At 42.4% G+C, this 17,602-nt stretch overlaps 1 protein-coding gene across 2 annotated transcripts in view; it reads left to right on the forward strand.

The window, feature by feature from the left end:
• The window catches only part of LOC106816901 (UDP-N-acetylglucosamine--peptide N-acetylglucosaminyltransferase 110 kDa subunit-like), a 24,555-nt gene extending 7,216 nt beyond the window's left edge, over positions 1 to 17,339 (forward strand). The window contains exons 2-12 of one of the 2 annotated variants that reach the window (XM_014821547.1): positions 1,635 to 1,736; positions 3,106 to 3,285; positions 3,747 to 3,896; positions 4,312 to 4,401; positions 4,711 to 4,836; positions 5,080 to 5,358; positions 13,621 to 13,791; positions 14,044 to 14,196; positions 15,409 to 15,661; positions 15,936 to 16,059; positions 16,812 to 17,339. In XM_014821547.1, the coding sequence (XP_014677033.1) occupies positions 1,635 to 1,736; positions 3,106 to 3,285; positions 3,747 to 3,896; positions 4,312 to 4,401; positions 4,711 to 4,836; positions 5,080 to 5,358; positions 13,621 to 13,791; positions 14,044 to 14,196; positions 15,409 to 15,661; positions 15,936 to 16,059; positions 16,812 to 16,971 (1,788 nt within the window). In that variant the 3' untranslated portion in view covers positions 16,972 to 17,339. The remainder of the gene's footprint in view (positions 1 to 1,634; positions 1,737 to 3,105; positions 3,286 to 3,746; positions 3,897 to 4,311; positions 4,402 to 4,710; positions 4,837 to 5,079; positions 5,359 to 13,620; positions 13,792 to 14,043; positions 14,197 to 15,408; positions 15,662 to 15,935; positions 16,060 to 16,811) is intronic. The other variant, XM_014821555.1, reaches the window with a different exon arrangement.
• Positions 17,340 to 17,602: the final 263 nt, after the last annotated feature.

The following is a 17,602-nucleotide window of genomic DNA, read 5'->3' on the forward strand; positions in this document are numbered from 1 at the left end:
AGGAGGAGGAGGGGAAACTAGGGGGTCCGGGGGCCTGGTCGAATCACTGGCAGCAAGAACAAGTCCGCACCTGCAGCTACAACACACACGCATCTATTGACTATATATAACAACATTATATATAGTTATATATAACAACTATAGCTACTATAACAACTATAACTACTATATCAACTATATATAATGTTGTTATATATAGTCGTGTGTGCTGTAGCTGCAGGTGCGGACTTGTTCTTGCTGCCAGTGGGCAGTGGGTCGAATGAGAATTCTTGCCGAGGGCGAGGTGGCCCCTCAATTGCCAGTAGCAGCAGCGCCTCCAAAGCTGACTCACTCAGCCTGTTCCTCATGTAGCCATTCCCATTAAAAAAAAAAGATTGAAACGGGGGGGGGAGTTTTCCCAAACGGGGCGGGCGCGCCCGGTTTCCGCAACGTAGGGAGAAGCCTGATATGGTAACTGTGACTTTGTAAGACAGTAACATAATATGGTAACTGTGACTTTGTAAGACAGTAACATAATATGGTAGATGTGTTTGTATGACAGTAACATAATATGGTAGATGTGTTTGTATGACAGTAACATAATATGGGGACTGTGAGTTTGTATCATAGTAACATAATATGGTTACTATGCTGCTCTCTAGATTTCAGTAACTATAAACACCAAGTTTTATATATAATCACAGCAATATGGGCAATGATTACTATTTAAAGTGTGTACCGCGAGAATTTTCTAGTGTTTTCCCCACTTTCATGATACCTACCGTTATTGCTTGAGTAACAGCAATTGTCTAGAGTAATGATAAAATGTCTTAGAACCTTCGTATTCACCAAATCCAATGAAATCATGCATTCATGATTACAATTTTGTGTTCTGTTTCTGTTTACCGTTGCCATCTCTCGAATTTTCTCGTGGTAGCGTGAGACATCTATCACGGTGCAGCAATGCATACCACGCACCGTAGAAATCAGGTCATCTGGAATGTAAACACAGCCGCTCATACTAGCGTAAACAGCAGTGTAGTACTAATGCCACGTAAAGTCTGTTATTAGAGAAATCTTGGGATTGCCAGTCAGAGTGTAACTAGGAATGACAATGACAGAAAGTGCTCTGATTATTGACATAAAACTCAATAATATTTATAAACAGAATTGCACCGCCCCTTTTGTTTTAATTATGTTCGCTTGTTTGAGACGCCATTTGTAATTTTGAGAGTCACTACTCGGAAAAATTTATTGCTGGTATGATGTGGTCAAATCAATTTTCTATGCTATAACTGCATAAAAATCTTGGGTTTTGAATATCTGTATAATCAGTGATATTTCCACTGTCAGGTGAGACTATATTCTGCTATATTTCGTTTTTCTGAGCCAAAAAACTCGCGGTACACACTTTAACATAACTGAATTTGTACAATAGTAACGTAATGTGGTTACTGTGTTGTTTACTAGATTTCAAAACAAAACAATATATTATGTTTCCTTTAAACATTACTATATCAATTTTTGCACGGAATATGCAAATTTTCTTATCAACAATATTTATATTCTCAGAACAATTGTGGTCCAGACACAGATGTTTCAACAACCTCATCCAACACAGAAGAGTGTTTATAATTTCTGTTGTGTTTCCCTAGGATTCTGGAAACATCCCGGAAGCTATTGCCTCATACCGTATGGCGTTGAAGTTGAAGCCAAATTTCCCAGATGCCTACTGCAACCTTGCTCACTGTCTTCAGGTACTATAGAATGTTAATAATAACCAAAGCTGTATTCACGCCATACCTCTTAAATTATGAGGATTAGAAATTGGCTTTTTGGCCAGGCAGCAAGTACTTGCTGCCAGAGAAAAATGCAGACAGCAAACTTATTTGCCCAACCATAAAATTGAGAAACCCATAACAGTTGCAGTCCCTCCCATTGCCTCTGTCCATAATACCCCCGTCACACCGGGGTGGCGTCCTTACTGCGCTGCTACGGCGACGGAAAATGGGCCCAGAGCGCGCCAAGGTCGCCATAAGCGTGGTATAAGCGTGGTGGAAACGCCAGACATCGTGGTGTGGTCGCCAATGATCGCCGAGTCACGGCGTTTGTTTTGAGCATGTTCAAAACAAACGCCAAGGTTTGGTGATCTGACCTGGAACGCGGTGAGAACGCGGTGGGGTCGCGAAGGTCGTGAGACAATCGTCGTAACATCTCCATAAACGTAGTACACGCGCAGTACACGCGTGGCAAAGACGCTGCGAAAATGGTAACATTTTCAACGGCGAATTCATGGATCTGTCTCATCCGATTTGCCGATCTGTTTCATGCCGATCTGTCTCGGCCACGGCCACGGCCTCGGCCTCTGGTAGCTTGTTTCTTCGGCATCGTGTTTCTACTCAGCAAACGCACAACTATACAGTTAAAATTTCCGAAAATCTGACCAGCTTATATAGTCGCCGTGAGAACGTGGTAGAAACGCCGTGCAGTCGCGATACACGTAGAAGACGCGCGGTAAGAACCCAATGAGCGTGGTGAGAGCGCCGCGGGAACGCCGGTGATCGCCGTTGCCAAGCCCATAGATCTCAATAGAAACGCCATAAGCGCGGAGAGGTCGTGGCCGGCGCGCCGTGAGAACGCGGTATGATCGCACAGGTCGCGGTAAGAGCGCAGTTTTTTTTCAAGTTTGTAATTTGTTGGCACTTTTTCTCGCGTTGTGTTTGCGTTTGCCGGCGACCTTGTACATTTTCTGGTCGCCGTACGGTCGTGGATGGTCGCCGTCCGGTGTGACGGGGGTATAAGGAAGCTGGTTTGGGCTCCTATCGGTAATTCAAATTATAGTCATCTATGCTTAACTGAAGTTGCACATAAACTGAAGAGCAGACGGTAACATAGGGTCAATGCGACTTGAAAAGATCACCCTGAACAACTGGTCATCGTTTTTACCAGAAATTGTCTGTAACTTAACAGGCTCTTACTACTGTTTAGGTATGAATTTCTTGGTAGCAAGTATTTGCTGCTTACATTGAGAGCAGGCAGCAAACAGCCCCTTGTAGGCAGCAAAACTGCTGCTTGCTGTCCTTAAGTTTGAACCCTGTTATTTATAATCAAGATCCTTGTCTACAGATTGTCTGTGACTGGACAGACTATGAAGCTCGCATGAAAAAACTTGTAGCGATAGTAGCAGAACAGCTGGAAAAGAACCGTCTCCCTTCAGTACATCCACATCACAGCATGCTGTACCCGTTGTCGCACGACTTCCGCAAGGCAATTGCAGCGAGACATGCACAGCTTTGCGTTGAGAAGGTATATCATGCAAATTTTCTTTGGCGTTAATATGGCGCCAGTTTAGTTCCTTTTAAGTTTATTGGTAAAAAATTTTGGTAGTCGCAGAGAAATAAACCATGAAGCAAGTGCAAAAGAAAGATCTCATTAGTTGTCTGATTTTTATCTGCATAATTTCATGCCATCATAAACCTCTGTAGAACATGCAGTTTAAAAGTTTAGTATGTTGCTAGCCATTGAATTTATCAAATGTATGATGTTAAAATAGCAAACCTGGCTGTTTTATGGTGGTAATATTTTAATTTTTTATTTAATATTGTATATTTGCAAAATGTGTTTAATATCGATATTGTAGATCTGTAAATTTTCTTCCCTTAGAAATAAGCGAGGAGATAGAATTGGTGTGTTGACGTGTTTTGTCTGTAGTCATTATACTTGCTCGCTTCAATACTGCAAATATTTTTCATTAATAATAATTGCAGGTATGTGTACTACACAAGCAACCATACAAGTACCCAAAGGCAATTAATGGAAGGCTGCGCATTGCCTATGTTAGTTCTGACTTCTGCAATCATCCCACCTCACATCTGATGCAGAGTATTCCTGGATTCCACAATAGAGGTACCATTGAGGTGAGTAACATCAGCTTACTAGATATTATGTAAGGGGTGCCGTAATTGAATGTGATGTCAGAGTGGTAGATTCTGATGGTGCCAGTGCAGTGATACTTAGGCAAGTCACCATTGCATGATAAAATCGCCATACCCTTTCGTGCGAGATGATGCAAACAGTCAATCCATTCTCAGAGCTATGTTCGTGTCTATGCCTTTTGTGTTGGACCACAGTCAGGGTTCTCTTGGCTGAGGAAAAAGCACCAGGTTACAGCACGGGCAGGGAGATGTGTTACCATAACATCTTTTGAACCCACTGAAGTAACGTTGGAGCTGATCGCATGTATATGTAAAATGTATCTAAATGCCTATAAACATCAGAATGATTATGGACTGTATCCTTATCTATTTTTATGTGTACCTTCATATTCCAAAGGTGTTTTGCTACTCCTTGAGTCCAGATGACAACACAACCTTTAGAGCAAAGATTGCAAATGAAGCAGAACACTTCGTTGATCTATCTGCGGTTAGTAAAGTTTTTATGTATACAATAAGTGGAAAAATTTGTCCTATTTTTGTCTTAAAAGAAAAGGGTGGTGTGCATCCATTTACACTTCCATTTTAATAAATTCAGCCACATGTACCTGTGTACCTACATATATCTATATATACATTATATACATATACCTATACCTATACCTATATACCTACATCAGTTCTGCCAGTATAGGTGAGCCATGATGGCTGGAAGTTATTACACGCTTGGGCATTAGTCATTGGTCATTGTTTGTTTGTAATGTATATAAATGTTAACGATGTAGACATTCTCCTTCAGCTTCCAGACAACGGGAAAGCAGCTGATCGCATCAACACGGATGGCATCCACATTCTTGTTAACATGAATGGGTACACTAAGGGTGCCAGAAATGAGATATTTGCTCTTCGCCCTGCTCCAATTCAGGTATGTTGCTTCTGGTTTATTTAATTGACCTATCAACCTGGCGTGATTGACAGGTAGCTTTGGTCAATATGCATTGCAGTAGGGACATTCTCTAAATTCCGCTTGGTAATGGGTTGTCACATAATGTGGGGTGCACGTATGGAAAACACGTGTAAATTATATGAACTTGATCCACCCACTTTGGAACAATATGCAAGGAAGGCATGTTTATCTCACTAATACTGATATGTATTCTCTATATAGGTAATGTGGCTTGGCTACCCTGGTACAAGTGGAGCGCCCTTCATGGACTACCTTGTCACTGATAAGGTCACCTCACCACTGGAGCTTGCCAGCCAATACTCGGAAAAGCTGGCTTACATGCCGCACACGTTCTTCATTGGCGACCACATGCAGATGTTTCCGCACATGATCGAGCGCGTGCTCATCGACAACAAGGATAGCCCGACCGTCAGTGACAATGTCTCCATCATGAATGCTACAGATCTGACGCCGATAATTGATCAGGCACCTGAGGTCAAGGTTAGTGTCAAGGTAGGGGGGGGGGTCGGCATACTGGAGCAGCTGTGCACATTTAATTTTTTGGAAGAGGATAATGAAATTTATGTTTAGTGCGAGATGATGCAAACAGTCAATCCATTCTCAGAGCTGTGTCTGTGTCTAGTGTGTTAGACTAGAGTCTGGGTTCTCTTGTGCTCAGGAATAGCCACCAGGTCACAGCACAGGCAGGGAGATGTATCGATAACATCTCTTGAACCCGCTGAAGTCGAATTGGGGCTGATCACACTATTGACTAAATGAATTGCCATTATTATCTGTTATCTTTTACAATTATTCATGGTGTTAATACTGGTTTGCCTTGTTAAATAAAACCTAGTTTACCAGATGTTTCTGTACCAGACAGGAAAAAATTGTCAATTAATAAATACAGTATAATAGTAATTATACTGTAATTCAACGTTCAAGAAAAAACTCAATTAAACATAACTGAAGGAGAATTAATGGTAATATCTGCCACCACCATCCTGGTCACCACCACATGCTAAGTAGTTGTGTGCGGCCTCCTGGCGTCATCTTACCAAGCTATGTGTTGCATATTCCTCGTGGATACTGTTAGGATTGGGAGGTGATTTTCGGTCGAAATTTCAGTACCCACTTTATTTGATAGATCGCATCCATGGGCAGCTAGCCAATGTATACGTAGAAGTTATGTATGTAGCCTCCCAAACAGTTCCATATCCCCGCATTAGATTAGTCAATTCTTAACACAGGCGTTTCAATCATGGGAAATTTAGAAAAGGGCTAATATCTCCATTGTTAGAAATGCTGAAGTGGCTGATTTTTCAAACGCTATTTCTCGAAACTGATTCCAACAATTTTTGTGACGTTTCAATGCTAACATGTCAATGGAAAAAAGGTTCCCTGGATTTTTTTTTAATTATATTGTAAGTTATGGCTCTGTGTACAAAATTGTTCCGTTTTGAAAATCACTACAAATTTTCGTACATCTTCTCAACTTATTTCCTAAACTAAAGAATTTTTTTTTAATTCCAGGGACATTTTTTAGTTCATATTATGAACAACTTATGGTTAAAGGTTTAGGTCCCAACTCTGCTATTTCTGAGAAATGACAAAAAAAAACGTTTTTTAGCTCACCTTGACATCGTCAAGATGAGCCATTGCCATGGGGTGTCGTCCGCCGTATGTCCGTCCGTTCGTCAACATTTGGCTACGGTCAACGATAACTTGAGAACCAGGGGTTATATATATCACAGGGCTTTTGATTTTTTTTTTTTTTATGCAAAAATTACATAATTTTAGGTAGATTTTGCCAATTTCACTACGCATTTCAGTGTCTGCCTACGGTCAAAGATAACTCAAGAACCGTTTGACCCACATGTTTCAAATTGCATACAGTTATTACTCCTATGGGAGAGATTTGAACGTCCTATTTTGGAACACGCCAGTCTACCTACTTTCGAGCCACGCCAACTTTTTAGCAAAAATGGAAATGGCCATAAGTCAGTTCAGGTTCAATGGATATTGCTCATTTTTGGTATGTGAATGAATAAGGACTGGCCCCAAAATTTATCACACAGGTTTTGATATTTTTAGCTCATCTGACATAGTCAGATGCAGCTTGTAGAATCGCATGATTGTCCATCCGTCAACAGTTGGGCACAAATCTTAACCGCTCGACGTACGGATTCGAAAGTCGGGACGTGGGTGTGTAATCTGAAAACGAGTTGGGATGTTGAAGCTGGGGGTCAAAGGTCAAAGGTCAAGAGGTGTAAAAGAAGGGGAACATTCCCTCCTTAACCTAAGGTATAGGGGGGAAATGCAGAATTGCGGCACAAATCTAAACGGCTCGACCTAGACTCGTGATCGTCGGTGTATAGCATCATGGTAGGAAAAGCCATCACTGTGCCGAAATTGGAGGTCAAAGGTCAATGGGGCACAGGGCAGATTTTACACATTTTCTGAGGACATGGTCTGACGGAGCGATTGGAAAACCTTTTTGTTTCAGCGTGACTACCCTTTATGGCTTTTGAACGAACCATAAAATGACTTCGCTGACATGCCAAGGAGCTAATTGTCGATAACCTTTGACCCTCAAGAGAGGGTTACACATTGATTGTTGACTGTTACAAAAGCACTGAACCTTTGCAATATAGAGCCCATACCTGTGTGAATGTCGAGGTTACAGTTGCACAGTTTAATTGCAAGGCATAATGTTTGTTGAACAAGTTTATGCTCCTAAACTCAACTTATTCTAAGGAGTCTCTATAGCAGCCCTGAAATAGTGCTGAATGCTGGCGCGTGGGTAGGCCAACAAACACGGGCCATCCCATTGCTGCACCTTCTAATCATAATTGTTGCCTTCCAACGGCTGCAATCTGCACATTTTTAACTCCACAGCGAGCCGGAAATTATGCCTGCACTGAATATGTAACTTGGATTTTAAGCCTCTTAGGATTTCAGACTCCCAGGGAGCTAGAGAAGCGATGCCATCTGATTATTTGATGACACTGCAACGCCCAGTCTGCGCGGAACTATAGGCTTATCTTAAATTAGATTTATCACATGTAACTTTGTTAAACTTAATACAATAATAACTAGAAACATAATAATAGATTTACTTTCATCTTGAATCTGAACATATATCAACTGTAAGCTATGGCCTGTGGGTGGGTTTACCAGTTAGAGCAACACAAGCTGTTACAGATAGAATAGTTAGAGACACATATAATTATTATTTCTATTGCTGCTTACATTCGGGGCATAGTAACGACGATTCATGAGCGTGGCAGTAAAAGGCATCATCGTGTTTTTCTTTAATTTATAATTAAGAGAGAGAGAGAAAGTCTAAGATATAACGATAGAGAGAGAGAGAGAGTAGTAAATTGATACGGTGGAAGGACAAAGGTGATACGTGTGTATGCTAAGCAGCGAAAACGGGTACAATTAGGCTTCTTGCATGATGTCTGCACAAGGGGATGGGAAGTTGCAGGCAGGGGAGCAGAGAATGTAAGGGGTGAAGTGAGATGCCACGGGTAGTGAAGCCGGGAGTTCAGGGGGAGGAGGTGAGGGCAGAAGGAGGAGTGGGACGCAGTGCGGTGATGCTGCGAGAAGGACCCTCCCCCCCCCGCCGCCTGGCGCAGTGTTTCTAATTAAACTTGAGATCCATGCTCATCATGTGACAATTTGTTTATTCAACGGTCCAATGTCATTACATTAACAGTTGTAATTTTGAATTGTTATTATTAGTCTTGTTATTAGAATTAGCCGCCATAGCGATCTAGGGGTGGTGCGACAAGGTATGCCCGTCGATATGACGGCCTTGGTGTGTCGAGACTTGGCTACGATAAGTGGGCCAATTCAAGACAAGAATAAAGAGAAGGACTTATGTATAACCGGGGTGAGACCCGTCTTGCTATGCCCACAATGAGAGTCTATCGCCAGCCCCGACATACACAAGACCAGATAGCCCTGTCGCACTGCGGCACGTTGTGTTTTAAATACGCAACCTCTAGGCTAGATTTAGCCGATCCCACTATCATTTCAGTGTTCATAGCGGTCAACGATAACTCAAGAGCCGTTTGACCCACATGTTTAAAATTGCATACAGTTGTTACTCCTATGGGAGGGATCTGAACGTCCTATTTTGGAGCACGCCAGTCGACCTACTTTCGAGCCACGCTCACTTTTTGGCAAAAATGAAAATGGCCATCTAGATTCATTCGATTTTGTTAAATTTACCTGCCTACCTACCTACCTAATCATACCTATGTGTAATATTGTGTTTTAGATTCTTCGTTACAGTAATTTGACTGGAATATTTTATTGCTTTTATTTGCGCGATAATCGAAAACCAAAATGGTGATCATTTAGGCGTAGCGCCATCTCTCGCCCAGATTTCAGACTTTCAGATTTGAAACATTTATTTTCGCATCAAAACTAACCCTGAAACAAAACAGTGAAATTTCTATTAGTATAAAATAAGGACATTCGATCACATTTTGGTCCGTCATAAATGAAACACATGCCAAATTTTAAATATCATCTCCCTCTTCTGTCACACCCAATGTGAGCTATAGTGTCATTGACACTTTCATTGTATCCCCCGAACGAGTTCGGGGGGATACTATGGATTTGGCCTCGTCGCGCCGCCGCCGCCTTGTGAGCTTTCTACCGGCTGCAGTTCTTCTCGGATCATCTTCAAATTTCGCATGAAGGTGCGTTATCGTAAAGCGAAGACGCCAATCGTTTTTCGTGTGGGCGGAGTCATCGTTGCCATGGTAACAACATTTTTTGTCGAAATATTCTAGAACCTGTTACTTCTGCAGTTTTTACCCAATTGTCATGAAATTTGGCACACAGGACCAATATATATACATATATATATATAGGACATGTTATATCGGCCCTGTGTGCCAAATTCCATGACAATCGGGTAAAAACAGCACAAGTTACAGGTTCTACAATATTTCCACAAAAATGTTGTTACCATGGCAACGATGACTCCGCCCACACCAAAAACGATTGGCGTCTTCGCTTTACTGTAACGCACCTTCATGCCAAATTTGAAGACCTGCGACCTTTATTTCCCTTCCGCTCTCTAACTCGGCCCCTAATTGACCTAGCGTGACCAAACTTGGTATGCTTACACATCTTGGGGAGAAGGTCTGTCGCATACCAAAACCACCACTGCCCTTCACCTTAGTTTGACCTTGACCGTCGACTTACATTTCCTCTTCGGCCTCCTAGGGTAACCAGATTCCATATACTTGCACATCTGAGGCACACCAGTTGTCTAACAAACCTTTGTCTTTGTGACTTGTTTAAATTTACCTGCCTTCTACGTCCTTGCAGAGATTTTCCATTCATACTAGGTCACGGGGGATACATGTAGTTGGCGACAACTGCTCGTTTCTAGTTTTGTATAAAATCACAATTTTTGCTGTCACTTAATTAGCGATGAATTTTTTTAATTGTTTTTTATCGAGAGCGTAGAGAGACGTATCTCTTATGTAATGGATATGAGTTTGATTGAATTTGATGAGGAGTTATGTTGCAATGCCCTTTACAGTGTTACCCGTCCGTAACCCTAACCAGGGCCTGACACTAATTTTTAAACCCACTTGCCCATTCGGGCAAGTTGGGTTGAATTTTCACTTGCCCGAATGTCAATCTCACTTGCCCGAAACTTCGATATTGTATTATGTGTAGTTTACCCATACTGGGGGAAAAACATAGTTGTGGTTCCTTTTAGATATATACCAGACCAAACCCTAACCCTTTTACAGACAATTATACAATGATATTTCTTTGAGAGGTATACCAATTATGTTGAAAAAGGAATAATGGTCGACCTACTCACCAAATGTTTTTTGGTACTATGTAAAATGTAATGGGAACCACAACTATTTGAATAATATATGACATGAACAAGTCAAACATTAGAACAAATTTATTTTCATGAACCTGACAGATGAACAAAGCACTGACAGATCACTCTCCCTCTTGAGCAGAATCTGCTACATTTCTCATGATAAAGTCAAGGAGTCTATCCTCCCCTTTCTGGTAATCCAGATCCTCGACTTGATCCTGGGGTGGGGCTTGTGCGGAAAATTTTGGTCGGCGCTGCCTTTGAAATTGAAATTCACACGTTTATTTTTGTGTGCAGGTACACTTGTGTGTCATTCCCGGTTGTAGCTTTTTCCTCAATTCCAGGAAAGAGTTTTGCTGTCGCTCTCTCATAGTCCAGCAATGCCTACCCTCTACATTTTAGTAGTGATTAGTACTATGCTGAAACAATCGTGAGCCCCCCCCCCGTACTTCAATCAAGGCCGCCCCTGTCAGCAGGCACGTACGCAGCGTCGATGTGCACAGCCATACACGCGTGCCTCGCGGGCCGCTTTCCTAGACCCCCTGAGCTTCCAGGGCTCTTACGCGGGCCCTTGACCCCGGCCGCAAGAGACTTCGCGCTTCACACTTCGTGATTCACATACTATAAACAATCGATCCTCCTCGCTTGTACAGACAGACACTCCTCTATTTGCGCTAGCCGTAATACACTGTTTCACGTGCGTATGTACTACAGCCCAATATGTATTCCCCACACGTAAGCTACCGTTTGACTTTGTTTTTGCAACTAGCATATATATGTGATTATTGAAAAACCCACAAATAATAAACAGAATAACATACACAGGAGACTGACTGGACTTTTTACTGTTGAGGCATTGATATTTTCTTCCACGTGTGGCAGATTGCACAGCGTGTGCGGAGTGGCTGTGTCAAGTTCCACACCGGCTCTATGTAACCGACCAATAGCAGCAGGTCAAGCGAGTCACGTGATCTTAACTTGCGGTTGCATCGCGGTTGCACTGCGGTACACGCACGTACACGCGGGTACACGCACGTACACGCGGGTACACGCACGTACACGCGGGTACACGGAGATACACGCACGTACACGTAGATACACGCACGTACACACAGATACACGCACGTACACGCACGTACACGTGGGTACACGGAGATACACGCACGTACACGCGGATACACGCACGTACACGCACTACACGCGGGTACACGCACACTCTTTCACGTGACTCGCTTGACCTGCTGCTATTGGTCGGTTACATAGAACCGGTGTGGAACTTGTCACAGCCACTCCGCACACGCTGTGCAATCTGCCACACGTGGAAGAAAATATCAAACACGTGTGATATTTTCCACACACAAGACATCGATGCGTTTGCATGCGCACACGCTGTGTTTTGTGCTGCGCCATCAGCCACGCGTGGCCGATGGCGCAGCACAAAACACAGCGTGTGCGGCGGGCTTTAGACTCACGTTGCACTTGCCCAAACGTCCATTCCAGTGCCCCGGGCAATCGGGCAGTCCTTAATGTCAGGCCCTGCTAACAGTATCCTTAACATTTTTTACTAAGCAGACAAGCTTTTGGAGCATATATTGTCTGTTACGGTTGCTGACCCCTCACAGCTAAATGCATATATAGACCTATTGTGAGCTCGTCTATGTTGCACAAATTCACTAGAACTCATTTGTATTGCTACTTTCATAACATTTCTTCTCAAAATCTAAACGAAATTACTTCTCTTATGAAAGTAGCACCACAGTGATGTTTACACATCCGGGGCACAGCGGAGCGATCGTTAACAGTTCTTTGCTATGATAAAACAAGTTATAATTCATTATTATATGTTTATTCAGTACAAAATTGTGAAATTTGTTTAAGTCGTATATCGTTATCTACATTACATACATGCAATCAGGAAACAAATATATAGTGTTTTCGTTCCAGGAACTATTTGCGCTATATGGCGTATGGATACTATTTTGGGTTATCTCGCACTTCGTACAAATAACTTGCGATTGACGTAGGTTTTCAAAATAGTCAACTTCGGAGCATATTTCTGGCTCAATGAGAACATTCATGATGTTTGAACAGTGCAAGTATGCTCATAGTAGGTCTATAGGCCTTTTGTTGCGAAGTCTATCAATTTTAACCGATTTATGGCAGTAGTAGGTATTCATATTTATTGTATCCCCCGCGACGAAGTCTGCGGGGATACTATGGTTTCACGTCTGTCCAGCCGCCGCTCGCCGCCGCAGACACTTTCCCTTCCGCTCTGTAACTCAACCCTTAACTGACCTAGTGCGACCAAATTTAGTATACTTATACATCTTGGGGAGAAGGTGTGTCACGTACCAAAACCAGGTCACTGCGACCTTTATTTGACCTTGATGTTGACCTTGATCATGTTTACCTTCCGCTCTATAACTCGGCCCCTAATTGACCTAGCGCGACCAAACTTGGTATACTCACACATCTTGTGGAGAAGGTGTGTTGCGTACCGAAACCAGGTCACTGCAACCTTTATTTGACCTTGACCCTGGCCTTCATCATATTTCCCTTCCGCTCTATAACTCCGCCCTTAATTGACCTAGCGCGAACAAACTTCTTATACTTACACATCTTGGGGAGAAGGTGTGTCGCGTACCAAAACCCCTAAGGTAACCAACTTTGACATACTTGCACATCTCAGGCAGATGAGTTGTGTAACAAACCTTTGTCTTTGTGACTTATTTCACTTTACCTACCTTGTATGTCCTTACGGAGATATTTCATTCATACTAGATCGCGGGGTATACATGTAGTTGGCGACAACTGCCATTTCTAGTTTTCACTCTTTTAGGAAGTTATATTTGTTTTGATATCGCTTATATTGGTTTGGGTGATCCATTTTTCAGAAAATTGTCACGCCAGTTGTAACAAAGGATGGGAGAAGTGTCAATGACATATTAGAAATGCATGTGATCGAGCTGCCTACAACCACAGCTGTGGAGACCATGCTTCAAACGGGCCAGGCCCATACCTCAATCAATGGAGTTGTGGTGCAGAACGGCCTTATGACTAATCAGGTATAATATATGTGTTTGTGTATTATTAGAATTAAAAATGAAATAAATGTTAAGATAATCGTAATAAGTGATAAGTAAAGTAGTTGCTAATATCGTTGGTCCAGATGGTGGTGTTATTTATTCATCAGATTTACATCTCGTGACGCTTTCATTTTGTGTAATGACAAGGTACCAACTGTACGAATGTGTTGGCGATAGCTTCTGGAAATGCGTTTTTGCGTTTGCAGTTATGATTTCTGTACAAACTTTCAGACTAACAGCAAGACGGCAACGGGTGAAGAGGTGCCAAAGAATATATTGATTACCTCTCGTCAGCAGTACAACTTGCCTGAGAATGCAGTCGTCTACTGCAACTTCAATCAGCTGTATAAGCTAGACCCAGATACCCTCCAAATGTGGGCTAATGTATGTCTGTATACACTATATAAATATAAATATATAATATAAAGATAATTCTCGTCGGTTTTAAGTTTTGTTATAGTTGCTATAGGCTTCTTGATGTTTTTACAGTTAAACCTGTATTAACGAACACCTCTATCAAACCAGGTGCGTAATGGGAACACTTGGTGTTTCCTTTGACGAACCTTGTTTGCTGGTTTGAATGCATATTTCTATGAGCTGCGCATAACTTTAGTAAGTAACACTGAAATAGCCAATTGGACTTATATTGAGATATGCATGTAATCCAGATAACATGAATGTGTGCTATTAACTGATAGTCTGATGAGTGGATTGTTGTGACTTTGCGGACCTTGTTGAGCATGTTGTAAATATCGTAACATCCTTTTAGATTGTGGTGTGAGAGTTTTATAGACTTCCTAATGGCTGTAATCATGTCGCTGAGCCGGGCATGTAAATACTTTTACAGGGTCTCCAACCATTCCGCATTCTGCGGAATCATTACACGATTTCTAGGCTTAACCTCCGCATTCCGCAGCGGCAAGGTTATATTCCGCATTTCAGTTGCACTGTATAAAATTTGCACCGATTGTTCGCATTGTTCGCTTGGACACATTGTATTTTTTTCAGCCGGTGCCTGGCACTGGCCACGCGCTGGTGCAGTACTCAGAGATGCAGCAAGTTATGCATTTTGTATCTGGCATGTCTACGGTAAATGGAACAGCCTAGTCAGACAGGCGCTGTCTACAAGGTGTCGCGTAGTTTGTCTGTTAAATAAATATTTAATCCTATATTTTAATGGAGCCATTTCCTCTTCGAGTTCTGAAAATACCAGTTCATGTTAGATTTCATTTGGATACTAAATACACGTATTATTAAAAATGAGGTGTGGTGGATTGGGTTTTGAAAAATAACTTGTAGGGTTGAGTCTAGGGTTGAGATAGTGTCATCAGACATGAGAATATGGCCCACAGTATGACTCAGATTGCAGGAAAATGGCTTAAATATTTCAAAATTTTCTGGGGGGCATGCCCCTAGACCCCCCCCCCCCTAGCACCGGCATGCCTACGGCACGCGGCCCGTCCATCAATTTCATTCCGCATTTGGAGTTCACAAGGTTGGAGACCCTGTTTTTATTTCAGTTCTCTGCTTCAATTCGCTGAGAAGGCTGGTGATGGAATCGAGAAATGACATGCTTTGCTCGCTTGTGTCGCACAGATCCTGAAGCGTGTTCCGAACGGTGTGATCTGGCTTCTGCGCTTCCCGGCCGTCGGCGAGCCGCACGTTCTCAATGCGATCCACAACATGGGCCTCGCAGCGAACCGCATCATCTTTTCGTCGGTGGCGCCAAAGGAGGAGCACGTCCGCCGTGGCCAGCTTGCTGACGTCTGCCTCGACTCACCTTTGTGTAACGGACACACGACGGGCATGGACATCCTCTGGGCTGGAACGCCGATGGTCACGCTACCTGGTGAGCGATGTGTTTGTGTTTTGATCGATGCACTTTTTTATGCTTCAATTGAACACATTTCAAAATGGTTATTTGTCACCGTAATTTGGTCGAAATGACGTGAGTACGGAAATATACAAGTCATTGAACGGTCGGTAATGTATCTGAGACAATTGAAAGTTATTTTTGTGTGTGCTTGACTGGTAGTTGTGTGTGTGTGTGTGTGTGTTTATATACTCTTAGCAGTGGTGTCCATGGTCGATTGGTCGTTCATCGTAATTGTTTCTACTTTCAGCCGAGACGCTAGCGTCAAGAGTTGCTGCGTCGCAGCTTATGGCACTTGGTTGTCCTGAATTGGTGGCCAAGTCTAAGAAGGAATACGAAGATATATCTGTCAAACTAGGCACAGACCCACACTAGTAAGTAGTTAGTTCGTTATCTAGAGTTTAGCAAAGACATTTATAGATCGGTAAATGAATTTTAATGATTTATTTCGATATCGTTGCTCAAAAACTCACAATCTGGAAAAATATACCGAAATATAGTTTGGCCTCATAGTGGATATATGACTGATTAGACCAACTTGAAAACACCTAAGAATTTATGCTGTTGTAGCATAAAAATTAGAATTGAACATGCTGTAACACCATGACATGTTTGATTATGGCGACAATTAATTTGCAAATGGCGCCTTCATGCATAAACAAGTTACAAGTGCACACAGTACACCTACTTCAACAAAATAGCATCTGATTCTGTGCAATTGATTTTGTTTCTATTTTTAAATTGGCCGATATCTCACGCTATCACGAGATAGTCAGATTCGCAAGAAATGGCAGTGGTAATCATAATGAGTTAACTCGAATCGAGTATGTTTTGGTGAATATAGCCAAGTACGAAGGTTCTAAGTCATGTTAGTGCTACTGCTACTCTAGTCAGTTGCTGTTACTCAAGCGATAGCAGTTAATATCGCATAAGTGGGGAAACACCAGACTGTTTGGAAATTGTTTTCGAAATAAATCCTTCAATAGTTCAATATGAATGTTGACCTTGTGCTTGCTACACACTGTAGTATTTTCTAATTAGTCCACAATAAGTGTAGCTTGTGATCAGTGATCTCCTAAAAATGCAGTTGATTTGCATCTCAAACGTCTTGTTTTGCTCACTTCAGTTTGAAGTCCATGAGAGCTAAGGTGTGGCAGCTGCGGCTACAGGCACCACTGTTCAATTGCCAGCACTACACAAGCGACCTCGAACGTCTCTTCCGGCTCATGTGGGGCAAGTTTGAAAAGGGAGAGGCTGTTGACCACATCACCGAGTTAGCAGCATAAGGTGTCTTGTTATGTGCGTGTGTGCACACTTGTCATTTGCTACCTTGTCGCACCTATCACACCGAAACTCGCAGTTCCTACTGTTGTTCTTTTCACTTGTGTCCGGTTAATGATGATAATTGTCTGTGGAGCACGAATGCATTTCATTTTACATAGTAATAATGGGTTTCAATTATTATTGTATGAGCATCTTTACTGATGCCTTGGTTATCCTTTAGTACCAGAAACGATATAACAGTTAAGAAAACGTTTTCTTTTGTATGTAGTTATAACATGGGTTTATATCACATAGACATAAGCTGCGTTCACACGAGGATTTCAGTACCGTACTGAGCGTTCACACGGTAAAAATATTCAAGACTTATACGCGGCTTAGCAAGTACCGTACTGAAATACGAGGCTTATTCGGCGCGGAAAGTGATTCCGCGCTGAAACATTCGGCACCGCGCTGGACGCGTATTGTCTGTCGTGTGAACGCAATTCGAGGCCTCTTACTGTAGTGCGCTTACCTAGACTGGTACCCGTTCGCTACACGACGTTAGTGTAGCGTGTGGAACTGTCGACCGGGTACCAGTCTATATTATACCTAGCCAGCTAAGCCTCGATTCTCGTGTGAACGCTACGGGTTGTT

Source organism: Priapulus caudatus, unplaced genomic scaffold (assembly GCF_000485595.1).
Source record: "Priapulus caudatus unplaced genomic scaffold, Priapulus_caudatus-5.0.1 Scaffold33, whole genome shotgun sequence".
Lineage (NCBI taxonomy): Eukaryota > Metazoa > Priapulida > Priapulimorpha > Priapulimorphida > Priapulidae > Priapulus > Priapulus caudatus.